Source organism: Oncorhynchus keta, unplaced genomic scaffold, assembly GCF_023373465.1.
Source record: "Oncorhynchus keta strain PuntledgeMale-10-30-2019 unplaced genomic scaffold, Oket_V2 Un_contig_17566_pilon_pilon, whole genome shotgun sequence".
Taxonomy (NCBI): domain Eukaryota; kingdom Metazoa; phylum Chordata; class Actinopteri; order Salmoniformes; family Salmonidae; genus Oncorhynchus; species Oncorhynchus keta.
Window position 1 is genome coordinate 1 of NW_026280487.1, and position 16204 is coordinate 16204.

The 16204-nt window shown below is 41.6% G+C and overlaps 2 protein-coding genes across 2 annotated transcripts; both read left to right on the top strand.

Annotated features, from left to right (window-relative positions):
* The first annotated feature begins 13 nt into the window (after window positions 1–13).
* LOC118380766 (sodium-dependent neutral amino acid transporter B(0)AT1-like) lies at window positions 14–897 on the top strand. Its single transcript, XM_035767742.2, has 2 exons — window positions 14–265; window positions 447–897. The coding sequence occupies exons 1-2, from the start codon at window positions 71–73 to the stop codon at window positions 693–695; spliced, it is 444 nt and encodes a 147-aa protein (XP_035623635.2). The 5' UTR covers window positions 14–70; the 3' UTR covers window positions 696–897.
* Window positions 898–5802: 4905 nt separating this feature from the next.
* On the top strand, window positions 5803–15520 carry LOC118380765 (solute carrier family 40 member 1-like; the record flags this gene model as incomplete). Its single annotated transcript, XM_052503668.1, has 7 exons — window positions 5803–5907; window positions 11241–11346; window positions 13278–13345; window positions 13575–13734; window positions 14336–14451; window positions 14863–14989; window positions 15242–15520. Coding segments are annotated over exons 1-7 (961 nt in total), but the record flags the coding sequence as incomplete, so codon positions are not given.
* Window positions 15521–16204: the final 684 nt, after the last annotated feature.

Below are 16204 nucleotides of genomic sequence, written 5' to 3' on the forward strand. Positions count from 1 at the left end.
ATTGAAACAAAATTCTGTTGATTAACATGGTCCTTACATTCACCGTAGATTCATTAGAGTCTGGGCACTAATGAATGTCGACTATGTATGTTATTGGAACAGGTTCAACGATGATATTGAGTTCATGATCGGCCACAAGCCCAACCTCTTCTGGCAGATCACATGGAGATTTGTCAGCCCCGCCATCATGCTTGTCATCTTTGTGTTCTACTTTATCACTAAAGTCCAAGAAACACCCATGTACAAAGCCTGGAATCCTGAATCGGTAACGTTTCACTTTGTTGTCAGTGGCCAAATTAGTTATGAAATGAGGAGATTAGCACCTGCTAATAGTAAATCAACTTGCATGCACATGTTCTCTATTGGGTGTTTGAAAGGATCTCACTAGACATTGGCATCAGTAGCCTATAAACACACTTAACAAGGTTATTATTGTTTCTTCACAGGACAACTTCCCTACATTGGAGGAGAAGGAATATCCAACCTGGATCTTTGCTATAATCTTCATCCTGGCAGGAATCCCAGGTCTTTCTGTACCTCTTACGGCTATTTACAAATGTTTGAGGAACCGCTGCTGCAAGAAGGATAATGAGTTTAAACAAGATGACTTAAACACTATTGCCAAGCAAGTTCACCTGACGGATGAGGCTACCAAGAACAAACCAGACATCCCAGAGACAGCAGATGGAAGATAGTGATCAAATCACCATTGTTGTTTTCATGACAGGCCATTTATTTACTCCATGCCACTGATAGCTGAAAGGAGTAGATACGTTTGATAGATTTACAAGGTTGTATGGATGAGGTATGACAGAAAAGCCATTAAAGCTTACATTGATTGACACATTGTTGTAATTTTTGTGCTGAGAAGTCAACATTAAACTAAATTATATCCTTTGTTCTTGTTATGTTCTTGTTCTAGTATAGTCCATCCAGTGTGTAGTTCTGGTCTAGTTCTGGTCTTGCTATAGCATAGTCCTTGGAGATTACCATTCAGTGTGTAGTTCTGGTCTTGTTATAGCATAGTCCTCGGGGATTACCATTCACTGTGTAGTTCTGGTCTTGTTCTAGTATAGTCCTCGGGGATTACCATTCAGTGTGTAGTTCTGATCTTGTTATAGTATAGTCCTCGGGGATTACCATTCAGTGTGTAGTTCTGGTCTTGTTCTAGTATAGTCCTCGGGGATTTACCATTCAGTGTGTAGTTCTGGTCTTGCTATAGCATAGTCCTCGGAGATTACCATTCAGTGTGTAGTTCTGGTCTTGCTATAGCATAGTCCTCGGAGATTACCATTCAGTGTGTAGTTCTTGCTATAGCATAGTCCTTGGGGATTACCATTCAGTGTGTAGTTCTGGTCTTGCTATAGCATAGTCCTCGGGGATTACCATTCAGTGTGTAGTTCTGGTCTTGATATAGCACAGTCCTTGGGGATTACCATTCATTATGTAGTTCTGGTCTTCTTATAGTATAGTCCTTGGGGATTACCATTCAGTGTGTAGCTCTGGTCTTGCTATAGCTTAGTCCTTGGGGATTACCATTCAGTGTGTAGCTCTGGTCTTGCTATAGCTTAGTCCTTGGGGATTACCATTCAGTGTGTAGTTCTGGTCTTGCTATAGCATAGTCCTTGGGGATTACCATTCAGTGTGTAGTTATGGTCTTGCTATAGCATAGTCCTTGGGTACTACCATTTAATGTGTAATGCTGGTTTTGCGATTTTGGGCTAATAAATATTCCAGACAATTGACTGATTATTTACTGGAATAACCAATTGATCAGATTTATTTGATTCATCTAGTTATCTTGTTCAAATGAATCTGAAAGGGGCACCATTAAGGGTTGCTTATAGAGAGACTTTTGAATGAACTATATCAGTAGTTATCATTAATCGTTACAGTGTTAATCCTATCAACAATATAATCATTTTTACCATGTTCTCATTCTGAACAGTCGTCGAGTGTCTGGAACCTCAAGAACCCAATAGCTCCTAAAGTAACACAATGCCACAAATAATTCATTTAAGGGTTTATTTACTAGACTAAATCAGTTGGAAAATGAGGTAGTTAAAGATACAATATAAAAGGAGGGTATAAGGAGATACAACACAGTTATTGAGGTGAGAATCTCCACAGGTCGATATGAATGAACTTCCATACTCAAGTCAGGCAGTACAACAGATTCTTCACAGGATTTTTGAGAATGACTTGATCTTAGTAATTGAAAGAGACAAATGTGAAAGGGGTTCACCAACACATTATTTCACCACCGTGACCTTATAGAGAGCTTCACCAACCAGGAATAGACAATGAACTAGGCAATCAGTTAGCATCCGAATATGGACAATGCCGGGACAGTATTGATCATGGGCTCGTAAATTTGACCAGCCATCTTACAATTACTCAATAACTTCCAATATGTCAGTTTCAGAGGAGTTTAAGAATGCAATAGGTCCTGTAGTTGAATGCCGATGTTGCCTGACCAAGTGGATTCCTCGAGGATGTGATGGAGAAATAAAAGGTCCATTGTCCTCTTCTCTTGACAGTAGTGATATGAGGCCAACAGGCCAAAAATAGCTCACAGCCAAAGGAGTGAGTCCCACTTCTCTCTCTCGCGCAATTAGAGTTGTTTTCATTCTTTCTCTGATCCAGGTCGGGATGTATTGTGAAGTCAGTCCGTTGGTCTTGAATGAGAAACAGTGCGTTTCGCAGGATGCCCTCGGGGATGATTGCTTCCGTCTGAGTAGGATACTTTTTCATCGATCGGTATTTGGTTTCCAATGAGATGGGATCATTCGTCCAATGGTGGCCGCACCTCGCAGAAACGTGGTCTTGTCGTCTGTTAGTAAGTCCTATAATTCATAGGGATACTCACAGAGTGCGTGCTTATGATAGGCATCATGGGACCGCCCTGTGTATTCTAAGGATTCAGCATATCCCTGTTCTCTGGAAAAAACCTGAGATGTCCTCATAAGTGCCCACAGCATGTTCCTACTGCACAAAACACAGTTCACCAATCTCTAGGATAACTGCATTATTCAAGATGGTGGGAGTATTGATAGGGGAGTTCTAGATGCAACATGCCATTGATTACTATGACAAAATGATAAGCATTGTCATGTATTTATTATACCACAGAGCCTGGCCCAGTTGCAACTTCTACTGGCAGATCAAAAATAATATGTTTTATTGTCACATACACCAAAAGCGTCTGATAAATGGCAATGAATGTCTTGTTTTACAGGGTCAACCATAGTAGTAAGGCACCCCTGGACTAAATTAAGTTTAAGTGCCTTGCTCAAGGGCACATCGACAGAGTTTTCACCTTGGGTATTCGAACCAGAGACCTTTCAGTTACTGATGCAACGCTCTAACTGCTAGGCTACCTGCCACCTTCATGAAGGCTGATCAGTCCCTTCACGTTCGTCATTTTTGTCTTCTACTTTGATGACACAGTCCCTAAGGTATCCTGAATTGGTAATATTCCCTCTAAACATAATAAGCAGCTAAACTACAGAGTTTTGAGATTGAAAACACAATAAGATTTTGATGTCACAATCGACAATAACAGATTACATTCAAGTCAGTGCATTGCTCCAGTTCATGTTGATAGACTAGCTCATACTGAGACTTTCTTTGTAGGAAAACTGTACATATTAATGATTTTTATTGTGTGTCCCTTTCGGGAAATTTGTCTTGCAAATTTGGAGTTGAAGCCATATCCAGACTGGATCTACAGTGATCTACAGTCAGTGGTGTAGAGAGGAGCAGGCAGGAGGCAGTCCCAGGTTTAGAACTACTGAATTTATTTAAGGACCATAGATCAAAGCGGGACGAAACCCAAATGCTGTTGTGCTCAAAATCTATCTTCATTATCAAAAAGGCACTGGGCGAACCCAAAGGGCAACATATAAAGTACTCAGGAAATAGTAGGAGAAACATTTACAATGACCCACAAAGACAAATGGCAGAAGGAGTATATATACAGTGATAGAGTGGGGATTGGAACCAGGTGTGTGTAATGATGACGAGACAAGACCAGGGTTGATGAGTGAAGGATGTTTGCCAGCAGTAGGTTCGGCAGAAGCTAGAAGGCCAGCTACGCTGAACAGAAGGTGGAGCCAAAGCAAAGGCTGGTGTGACAGTACCCTCCCCCCGAGGCGCTGCTCCAGCAGCGGGGCACTGCTGACCTCGGGGACGACCCCGGAGACGCTGTGCGTGTCGGTCAGGACGACGCTTGTGGAAGTCCCGAATGAGAGAACGATCCAGGACGTAATGTGCCGGAACCCAGCACCGATCTTCGGGACCGTACCCCTCCCAGTCGACCAGGTACTGGAGAAGCCCTCCAACAGGCTGCGGATGGAGTATGCCGGGGCCCCCTCGATGTGCAAGGGAGGGGGAGGTGCGTCGTGGGGTCCAGCACTAGCCAAGGGCCCAGCTGCTTACCGGCCTGAGGAGAGATACATGAAATGAGGGTGAGATCCGGTAATTGATGGGGAGTAGTAATCTGTACGTCACCTCATTGACTCTCCTCAGGACTGGGCTAAGCCATGGGCTCAGCTTTTGGCAGGGCAGGTGGAGGAGCAGGTCCTTCACCGGGATGAAAGACCGGGGCCCCACTGCAGCCCGCTCCCTCTGCCGGAGGACCACGCGCTGGAGATGGCACGCCGGAACCAATTGTCCACCACAGGATCCTCGATCTAACTCCAGTGCCAGGGCGCCTGGGCCGGGTGATAGCCTAGAACACACTGAAAGGGTGTGAGGTTAGTGGAAGAGTGACGGAGGGAAGGTACCCAGTTCCTGATTTACCCTTTCCACCTACCCATTTGATTGGGGATGGTACCCAGAGGTGAGGCTGACCGTTTTGCCCATCTTAATCTTTTCTTTTTATTGGCCAGTGTCTTTTAATCAATTATTTGGTGACGTGAATACAGTCCTCCCCTTCCTCCTCTGAGGAACCTCCACTGGGTATATTAAACTTGTGCTATTGATCCTACTTAAACTGTGTCAAGGGGTTATCTCTTGCGCAACTCAATATGGGGGAATGTAAGTTTAGATTAAAGCAACAATCTGTTGTTTTACTGAGGAAGATGGTCCTCCCCTTCCTCCTCTGAGGAGCCTTCACTGCTTTATACATACCCTTCAAGCTCCTTCAGACTCCAAAAAAATCTACCGAATGTTCTCAGCTTTTCTAATATCTGGTGGCCTAGCTGGTCGTGGCCTAGCTGGTCGTGGCCTAGCTGGTCGTGGCCTAGCTGGTCTAGCGGTAATGCCGATGTCAGCAAAGGTTTCAAATCTGGCCTTTATTGCCCTTTGACTCAGACTCTCTCTAGCATTCCCCACTGTCGTCCCCTCTCTCTCTCTCTGTTCAATAAATTCAGAAAATACATACAAATATACATTTAAGAAAATAGTAATAAAATAGAACCAGTCATGGATAATCATGTATTTGTCTGTTTGTTTTATTAGGGTTGATGTGCCTCACCTCCTTCACTGTGGCTCTGATCTTTACCATGGACTCAACAGCTATGCAGGATCCCTGCCTCTACTCATCATAGTCTTCTTTGAGACCATCGCTGTGGTTTACATGTATGGGATAAACAAGTGAGGTCTACTTAATAGACCAAGCTCAATCTCAAGCACAAAGATAAAATAGTATCAAATCTTTGTTTTTCTTTCTTCAACTCATCTGAGAATGTTTCTTTGTTCTCAGGTTCAGTGATGACATAGTGTTTCTTTGTTCTCAGTTCTCAGGTTCAGTGATGACATGGAGTGGAGGACAGGGCGAAGGCCCAACATTCTCAGGCCATGTGCAGAGTGATCAGCCTTCTGATGCTGCTGATGGTCTTCCTGGCTTACGTGGTTGTCCAGGCTGAAACTCCACCCACGTACGCTGCATGGAACCCTGACCATGTAAGAGACATATTTTGTTGCATGTTGATGCATGTTGTAATATTGCATCACTACAGGCTGTAGTAGGACAAGATACAGATAACAATACATTATGATATTACTTAATGTTTAATCCAGTCATTTTACATCCAATAAACATGATCGATGCAAACTTCACATCTTTTTAGATGAACTGGGTAAAGAAACATCCTCTCCTTTCAATAGGTCCACTTCACCATGGCTGAGTTGCAGCCCTATCCCGCTGGGTGTCTGCTGGGTGATGCTGTCTGCTCTCCCCTGTGTCTCCATCCCTCTAGTGGCCCTCTACAGATTCACCCTCTTCCCGAAGAAACGTGTCATGGACAGAGGCAATCATAACCCCCTTTTAGAATGACACACACACACACACACACACACACACACACACACACACACACACACACACACACACACACACACACACACACACACACACACACACACACACACACACACACACACACACACACACTCCCAACAGGGTACTTGGTGGTCAATTCAGGGTCATAATTTTGACCTGCACTCTACAGTAAAACAACACTCACTATCATAATCTTTCTGTGGAATTATTTATCCCTTTCAGTTTTTAATTACCTTCTCGCTTTCAAAACATAATTACTCATTGCTACATGGTCAGAAGGCCAATGATATTGATCAAATTGATAGGTTCATTTTAAGGAAATAAAACTTATTTAATTGTTATGATTCAACAGTGTTAGATTACTATTTTTTACTCCCACAGCTTCCTGCTTTTTGCATGGCATGTGTGGCTTGTTATTGGTGAGACTGATGCAAGAGGACCAGTAGGCAGCCAAATTCATCACTGCACAATTATATCCATGTGGAAAGACAGAGGCCGACTATATCTACTGTAAATAAAGACAGAGGCCGACTGTATCTACTGTAAATAAAGACAGAGGCCGACTGTATCTACTGTAAATAAAGACAGAGGCCGACTGTATCTACTGTAAATAAAGACAGAGGCCGACTGTATCTACTGTAAATAAAGACAGAGGCCGACTGTATCTACTGTAAATAAAGACAGAGGCCGACTGTATCTACTGTAAATAAAGACAGAGGCCGACTGTATCTACTGTAAATAAAGACAGAGGCCGACTGTATCTACTGTAAATAAAGACAGAGGCCGACTGTATCTACTGTAAATAAAGACAGAGGCCGACTGTATCTACTGTAAATAAAGACAGAGGCCGACTGTATCTACTGTAAATAAAGACACAGAACGGAACTAAATACGGAAAGCTTCTTACATCCTCTGTTTGATGTGCCAATATTTGTTATAATGAAGATGTGTAATGTGTAATGATCATGCTGTTTTATCAGATTATTGATATGTCACCTGTCAGGTGGATGGATTATTTTGGTAAAGGAGAAATGCTCACAAAGAGGGAAGTAAACACATTTCTGCACAACATTTGAAAGAAATACGATTTTTGGGAGTATGGAACATTTCCGGGATCTTGTAACGGTATTCCTGTGGTGAAGTAGAGGCGGACCAAAATGCAGCGTGGTTTCTTTGATTCATGTTTAATAAAAAAAGATAAACACGAACACTACAAAAACAATAAACGTGGAAAACCAAAAACAGCCCTATCTGGTGCAAAACACAGAGACAGGAACAATCACCCACAAACACACAGTGAAACCCAGGCTACCTAAATATGGTTCCCAATCAGAGACAATGACTAACACCTGCCTCTGATTGGGAACCATATCAGGCCAGACATAGAAATAGACAAACAAGACATCCAACATAGAATGCCCACTCAGATCACACCCTGACCAACCAAAACATAGAAACATACAGAGCAAACTATGGTCAGGGTGTGACAGATCTTTAATTTCAGCTAATGAAACATGGGATAAAGACTTTTACATTTCCTGTTTATATTGTTGTTCCGTATAACTTACATACTGTAAAGGACTTTTGTGTTATTTGTTATGGTTTCATGTTATCACTGGTCTAGTTTTGTCAGAACTCAATTGGTCTCTTGTGTGCGCGTGTGCGTCTGTGTGTGGGTTTTTGTCTGTGTGTGCATGTGTCATACGAGTGACACGGTTATCCTTTCTGTGGTGCGAGGGGACAGAGATATTGTCCCCTCATTGTCACGTGCTTTGGAATACTCTGGCTGCTTTTGTTGTCCCTCGTTCTGCTTTTCTGGCACTTTCATACAATGGTGCATTTTTACACACTGATTCTATCAAGCCTTTTATACTACTATAGGTTGAATTCCAGCTCTCCGGGAAGAGGAGCATCTCCATGTAGGATACATGGCAAAAGACACCTCATCAAGGAGCACCAGCAAGGATTCACCCCAACATCAGAGCCAAGGTGATGTTGGGATTGTTTCAGAAATGTCTTGAGGTGTGTCAAGATTTTTTTTTTTTACATGTAGGATTGGAAATGTTGGCTTGGTTTTGCTCTGCAGTTAGTGCACATTGAAGCAGCACATCGATGCACAGTGCTAGAAATGCTCAAATGTATTTGTTTTCAGGGCTTTAAATTGTGTTTAAAATGTGTGTTTAAAATGTGTGTTCCTGTCTTCCTGAGGTAGAGTATGTTATTGCCAGAGGTAAACAGAATGTGTACCCTGCTGCAGATGATTTGACCTGATGACCCATGGGAGCCATCTTATAAATAGGCCTCAGAATCTGAACTGCAAGTCATGTTCAATAACACTGAAATACTATTTGAATTCATTTCAGACGAGCAAAGCACAATTAATTTGAGAACAACATTTGCGGTGTGATGTACTTTCTGGTTGACAATATTTTGTCTGAGATACGTTTATCTGAGATGGTTTCTGAGATATAAAGGATAAGGTACAAGATGTGAAGACTGGTGGCACTAAGATAATTAACATGAGGGTTTATGAATCACAATCCATCCGGTGTCTGTCACTGAACATCATCTGATCTGGTCAAATGCAACCAGAAACTGACTTCAACAGATTAACATGTTAGACATGGTTGAGGCTTAATAAGATGCCCTTTAACTTCATGTCAACACACCTTTCTTAAATCTGTCATTTAAATGTTCATGTGATGTTAAAAGGAATTGAACTTGCAGGGGTGTCAAACTCATTCCATGGAGAGCCTAGAGTCTGCTGATTTTTGGTTTTCCTTTCAATTAAGACCTAGACAACCAGATGAGGGGAGTTCCTTGCTAATTAGTTACCTTAATTCCTCAATCAAGTACAAGGGAGGAGTGAAAACCTGCAGACACTCGGCCCTCCATGGAATGAGTTTGACACGTGTTCTAAAGAATATGTTCAATGAGTTTCGGGTTTTCTATTACTAGTGAATTCCCTTAGGACTCTGAAATGCACCCACATACCTTTATTAAACAGACTATTGAGTTGAGTAGACCCATTCTTAATACTACTAGTTCTATTGAGTTGAGTAGACCCATTCTTAATACTACTAGTTATATTGACTTGAGTAGACCCATTCTTAATACTACTAGTTATATTGAGTTGAGTAGATCCATTCTTAATACTACTAGTTCTATTGAGTTGAGTAGACTCATTCTTAATACTACTAGTTATATTGAGTTGAGTAGATCCATTCTTAATACTACTAGTTTATTGAGTTGAGTAGACCCATTCTTAATAATACTAGTTACAGTCAGAAGTTTACATACACTTAGGTTGGAGTCATTAAAAGTTGTTTTCAACCACTCCACACATTTCTTATTAACAAACTATAATTTGCATGACAAGTAATTTATCCAACAATTGTTTACAGACAGATTCTTTCACTTATAATTCACTGTATCACAATTCCAGTGGGTCAGAAGTTTACATACACCAAGTTGACTGTGCCTTTAAACAGCTTGGAAAATTCTAGAAAATTATGTCATTCAAAAGAAATCAGCCAAGACCTCAGAAAAAAAATTGGAGACCTTCACAAGTCTGGTTCATCCTTGGGAGAAATTTCCAAACGTCTGAAGGTACCACATTCACCTGTACAAACAATAGTAAGCAAGTATATTACACACCATGGGACCACGCAGCTCAGGAAGGAGACGCGTTCTGTCTCCTAGAGATGAACGTACTTTGGTGCGAAAATCAATCCCAGAACAACAGCAAAGGACCTTGTGAAGACGCTGGAGGATACAAGTTCAAAAGTATCTATATCCACAGTAAAACGAGTCCTATATCAGCATAACCTGAAAAGCAGCTCAGCAAGGAAGAAGCCACTGCTCCAAAACTACCATAAAAAAAGCCAGACTACGGTTTGCAACTGCACATGGGGACAAAGATCATACTTTTTGGAGAATTGTCCTCTTGTCTGATGAACAAAAATAGAACTGTTTGGCCATAATGGCCATCGTTATATTTGGGGGAAAAAGAGTGATGCTTGCAACCGTGAAGCACGGGGCTGGCAGCATCATGTTGTGGGGTTGCTTTACTGCAGGAGGGACTGGTGCACTTCACAAAATACATGGCATCACGGGGGAGGAAAATGATGTGGATATGTTGAAGCAACATCTCAAGACACAAGACAGTCAGGAAGTTAAAGCTTGGTCGCAAATGGGTCTCCCAGATGGACAATGACCTCAAGCATACTTCGAAAGTTGTGGCAAAATGGCTTAAGGAAAACAAAGTCAAGGTATTGGAGTGGTCATCACGAAGTCCTGACCTCAATCCTATTGAAATGTGTGGGCAGAACTGAAAAGCGTGTGCAAGCAAGGAGGCCGACAAACCTGACTCAGTTACACCAGCTCTGTCAGGAGGAATGAGGTCTACAAACCTGACTCAGTTACACCAGCTCTGTCAGGAGGAATGAGGTCTACAAACCTGACTCCGTTACACCAGCTCTGTCAGGAGGAATGGAACAACATTCACCCGACTTATTGTGGGAAGCTATTGGAAGGCTACCTGAAACGTTTGATCCAAGTTAAACCTTTATAAGGCAATGCTACCAAATACTAATTGAGTGTATGTAAACTGGGAATGTGATGAAAGAAATAAAAGCTGAAATAAATCTCTACTATTATTCTGACATTTCACATTTTTAAAATAAAGTGGTGATCCTAAATGACCTAAGGAAGGGAATTTTCACTAGGATTAAATGTCAGGAATTGTGAAAGACTGTTTAAATGTATTTGTATGTAAACTTAAACTGTAAATGTAAACTTTCGACTTCAACTGTATGTTCAAGTTCAGTTGAGTTGAGCAGGCCCATTCTTAACTCTACTAGTTCCATTAAGTTGACAAGACCCTTTGGATTCTTGTACAGTAGTTGTATGACCTCTGACCCCTTACCGTTGACCTGGTTTGGACTCTGTACAGGCAATGTCCCTGCGAGCAGACACAGCCCAGTGTGGAGGGGTGGTAGTGGAGCTTGAGTCTGATGACATCAGGGAGGCTCGGGCCAGGAAGGCCAGGAGTACATCAGGTCAGCTTGTCTATTGCGGGAGTGGAGAGAGAGAGATGACCATGAGTTTACCCTGACCTCATGACATGACAATACAACTACACAGCTATTACTTAATGATGATGTAACAACACGTTGTGATTGTCGGAACCACAGTGTTACATTTATATAGGTATTAGAGCAATTCAATATAAAGTGCTAGGTGTAAGAGCAACTTAATGTAAAGTGCTAGGTGTAAGAGCAACTTAATGTAAAGTGCTAAGTGTATGAGCTACTTAATGTAAAGTGCTAAGTGTATGAGCTACTTAATGTAAAGTGCTAGGTGTAAGAGCAACTTAATGTAAAGTGCTAGGTGTAAGAGCAACTTAATGTAAAGTGCTAAGTGTATGAGCTACTTAATGTAAAGTGCTAAGTGTATGAGCTACTTAATGTAAAGTGCTAAGTGTATGAGCTACTTAATGTAAAGTGTTAGGTGTAAGAGTAACTTAATGTAAAGTGTTAGGTATAAGAGTAACTTAATGTAAAGTTTTAGGTATAAGAGCTACTTAATGTAAAGTGCTAGGTGTAAGAGTAACTTAATGTAAAGTGTTAGGTATAAGAGCTACTTAATGTAAAGTGCTAGGTGTAAGAGTAACTTAATGTAAAGTGCTAGGTGTAAGAGCAACTTAATGTAAAGTGCTAAGTGTATGAGCTACTTGATGTAAAGTGCTAGGTGTAAGAGTAACTTAATGTAAAGTGCTAGGTGTAAGAGTAACTTAATGTAAAGTGTTAGGTGTATGAGCTACTTAATGTAAAGTGCTAGGTGTATGAGCTACTTAATGTAAAGTGTTAGGTGTATGAGCTACTTAATGTAAAGTGTTAGGTGTAAGAGCTACTTAATGTAAAGTGTTAGGTATAAGAGCTACTTAATGTAAAGTGCTAGGTGTAAGAGCTACTTAATGTAAAGTGTTAGGTGTAAGAGCTACTTAATGTAAAGTGTTAGGTGTATGAGCTACTTAATGTAAAGTGTTAGGTGTAAGAGCTACTTAATGTAAAGTGCTAGGTGTAAGAGCAACTTAATGTAAAGTGTTAGGTGTTAGAGTAACTTAATGTAAAGTGTTCGGTGGTAAAGTAACTTAATGTAAAGTGTTAGGTGTTAGAGTAACTTAATGTAAAGTGTTAGGTGTTAGAGTAACTTAATGTAAAGTGTTAGGTGTTAGAGTAACTTAATGTAAAGTGTTAGGTGTTAGAGTAACTTAATGTAAAGTGTTAGGTGTTAGAGTAACTTAATGTAAAGTGTTAGGTGTTAGAGTAACTTAATATAAAGTGTTAGGTGTTAGAGTAACTTAATGTAAAGTGTTAGGTGTTAGAGTAACTTAATGTAAAATGTTAGGTATAAGAGCAACTTAATGTAGTGTTTAGTTTTAAGAGCTGCTTAATGTAATGTGCTAGGCATAAGAACTACTTAATGTAACGTGTTAAGTATAAGAGCAACTTAATGTAAAGTGTTAGGTATAAGATCTACTTAATGTAACGTTTTAGGTGTACGATCTACTTAATGTAAAATGTTAGGTATAAGAGCAACTTAATGTAAAGTGTTAGGTATAAGATCTACTTAATGTAAAGTTTTAGGTGTACAATCTACTTAATGTAAAGTGTTAGCTATAAGAGCTACTTAATGTAAAGTGTTAGGTATAAGAGCTACTTAATGTAAAGTGTTAGGTATAAGAGCTACTTAATTTAAAGTGTTAGGTATAAGAGCTACTTAATGTAAAGTGTTAGGCGTAAGAGCAACTTAATGCTTTTGTTTTCTGATCAGAACACATCCTGATCCTAAATATGTTCAAACATACTCTGATGTATGCTTAATGTTTTCCAGCTATAGATGCAGAATGTGTCCTGTAGACTCATAATGATGTTATCTCTGGTTATTGTTCATGTTACTGTGTGTCTCTGCTGAACATACTCACCAGGGTCAGCCCTCATCTACCTCAGGGGCCCTAAATTCCTGATCTACGTCAGTGGGGCACTGTCCATGTGGGTAAGAAGCCTTTTCATGTAACAACAATGGGTAAGGGAGCTACAAAGCCATACCGGCTGGACACTATAAGGTTTATGTCATCAACCTGGTAGTGTCTTGCAAATCAATGAAAGATGGACATACTTTACATTTCTCTTTATGCCCTTTACCCCTAGAAAGAGTAAAGAGCTAAAAGCCAAAAGCTGAAAACGTTCTTCTCCGTCATGATGACTATTTGTCTTTCTAATAGGGTGACCGTATGTGGCACTTTGCCATTTCGGTGTTCCTGATCGAGCTGTATGGACGTAACCTGCTGCTGACCGCAATATTCGGCTTGGTGGTGGCGGGGTCAGTGCTGCTGTTAGGGGCGTTGATTGGGGACTGGGTTGACCGCAACCCCAGGAACAAAGGTTAGACCAACAATCATTTATATTTACAGCTATAGGGACTGACATCTAGTCCCAAATGGCACCCTAAAGGTACTGCGATATAATAGGGAATAGGATGCTGTTTGGGACACAGTCCTAATTGCCTGCCTCTCTGCCTCACATGGGCACTCTGCAGTTCAAACAGTAACAAAGTTGCATCCTACCACTATTTTGGTCAATTGCTGAGGGATTTGGCTGGATAAATGTAACCACTCACAACTTCATAGATAGAGCTATGGATGCAAGTACTGACCATCCATGAGACGAACATTATCATTTTATTCATGTTTTTAAGCTATACAGAGTTAGTTTACAATTACAAAGTAAAACAAGTGTATATTTGGGGATCTAATGGGGTACAACAGATTATCTAAGCTCATGAGTCATTTATAAGTAATATTATTTTAGAATCAATGGCTATATATCATTACGTTAAAAGTCCAAAAATGAATGTACTATGGCAACTGCAGAATGCCCCTTCAAGACCAATGATACATTTCTGGTTCTGTAGAAGTCTTTATGGTTCTCTGAAATTCATTGTCCCAGAATAGAGTCTTAGTTTCTTCTCCCTCCTTGGTTTTAGTGGCGCATGCATCCTTGTTGGTTCAGAACATTTCAGTGACGGTGTGTAGCATTGTGCTGATGTTGGTCTTCTTATATAAACAGTGGATTGAGAGCATTTGGGATGGCTGGTTAACTGTGAGTATATTTTTCATTTTCTCTCCCATACTGTCTAAACTCTCATGATGTGAACCAACAGTATGTTTTGGAATCAGATATGGATTGAAATAGTATTTGTATCCTTTCAAAGACTTTATCTGCACTTGATTGAGTTTGCCTGGTGCAATGGAACCAATGGAATAGTCCTAAAATGACAAACCCCACCCATCCAGTGCTCCAGGCATGCTCAATCAAACACTCAATGTATTTGAAAGAAAATGAATACTATTTAAACCCAGGTCTGTTGAGAATCAGGCTAGATATATTATTGCAAACTGCTGTTTCACCTGCACTGTTCTGTGTCCATGTTGTTGCTGCTGCTGTTCTGAGCCTCCTGCTGCTCTGTGCTGTCATGTGTAGTAACGTGTTGCATCACAAAACTTACACAAGGTGGTTTGTTATACGGTGGTGATCGTCCTGGCAGATGTGGCTAACCTAGCAAGCACAGCGCTGACCATCGCCATCCAGAGGGACTGGATTGTGGTTATCACTGGATACAACCGGGGGCACCTCGCCGGTGAGACTGGCAGACCTGCCACACACTATTACATCACCAGGGATTGTTTCTGTTTCAGCTGCTGTACTGGCTGCTGGTTAAAGCACTTCAAGGTTATCAGACACTCTATGTATTTAGTTTATCGAGGATGTATCACATGCATTACAATAGAGGCAGTTTGATAATGTAGCCATTAGTAAAGCTGGTAACACAGATACCATATTACCACAACCAAACTAAACCCTGTACCTTTTGGTTGATTCTCATCTGAAGGAATGAATGCTACCATGCGGCGCATCGATCAGGTGACAAACATCCTGGCCCCGCTGGCGGTGGGACAGGTCATGACCCTGGCCTCCAACGTGATCGGCTGCGGTTTCATCCTGGGCTGGAACCTGGTGTCCCTCATCGTGGAGTTTATCTTCCTGTCCCGGGTCTACCGCATTGTCCCTGCGCTGTCCGTCAAACCACCTGCGCCCGAGGACGGCCAGGCCTCCCTGGAGAGACCAGCAGAGAGGACGGAGGGACTGGTGGAGAGGAGGGGGTCACAAGGTCAGTGTCCTGTTGTCCTGGTCACTGTGTGACTACTTCAGTAGTTGAGTTGGTAAAGTAAAGTATAGTGGATCTTCCAACCTGTTTCATCCAACTTTACATTTACATTACATTTAAGTCATTTAGCAGACGCTCTTATCCAGAGCGACTTACAAATTGGTGCATTCACCTTATGACATCCAGTGGAACAGCCACTTTACAATAGTGCATCTAAATCTTTTAGGGGGGTGAGAAGGATTACTTATCCTATCCTAGGTATTCCTTAAAGAGGTGGGGTTTCAGGTGTCTCCGGAAGGTGGTGATTGACTCCGTTGTCCTGGCGTCGTGAGGGAGTTTGTTCCATCATTGGGGGGCCAGAGCAGCAAACAGTTTTGACTGGGCTGAGCGGGAACTGTACTTCCTCAGTGGTAGGGAGGCGAGCAGGCCAGAGGTGGATGAACGCAGTGCCCTTGTTTGGGTGTAGGGCCTGATCAGAGCCTGGAGGTACTGAGGTGCCGTTCCCCTCACAGCTCCGTAGGCAAGCACCTAGGCAAGCACCATGGCCGTGTAGCGGATGCGAGCTTCAACTGGAAGCCAGTGGAGAGAGCGGAGGAGCGGGGTGACGTGAGAGAATATGGATATGGATTCATTTACAGTGAAGCATAGCTTTACTTTACAGTAAAATTGAATGAAATCGGCTGTTTC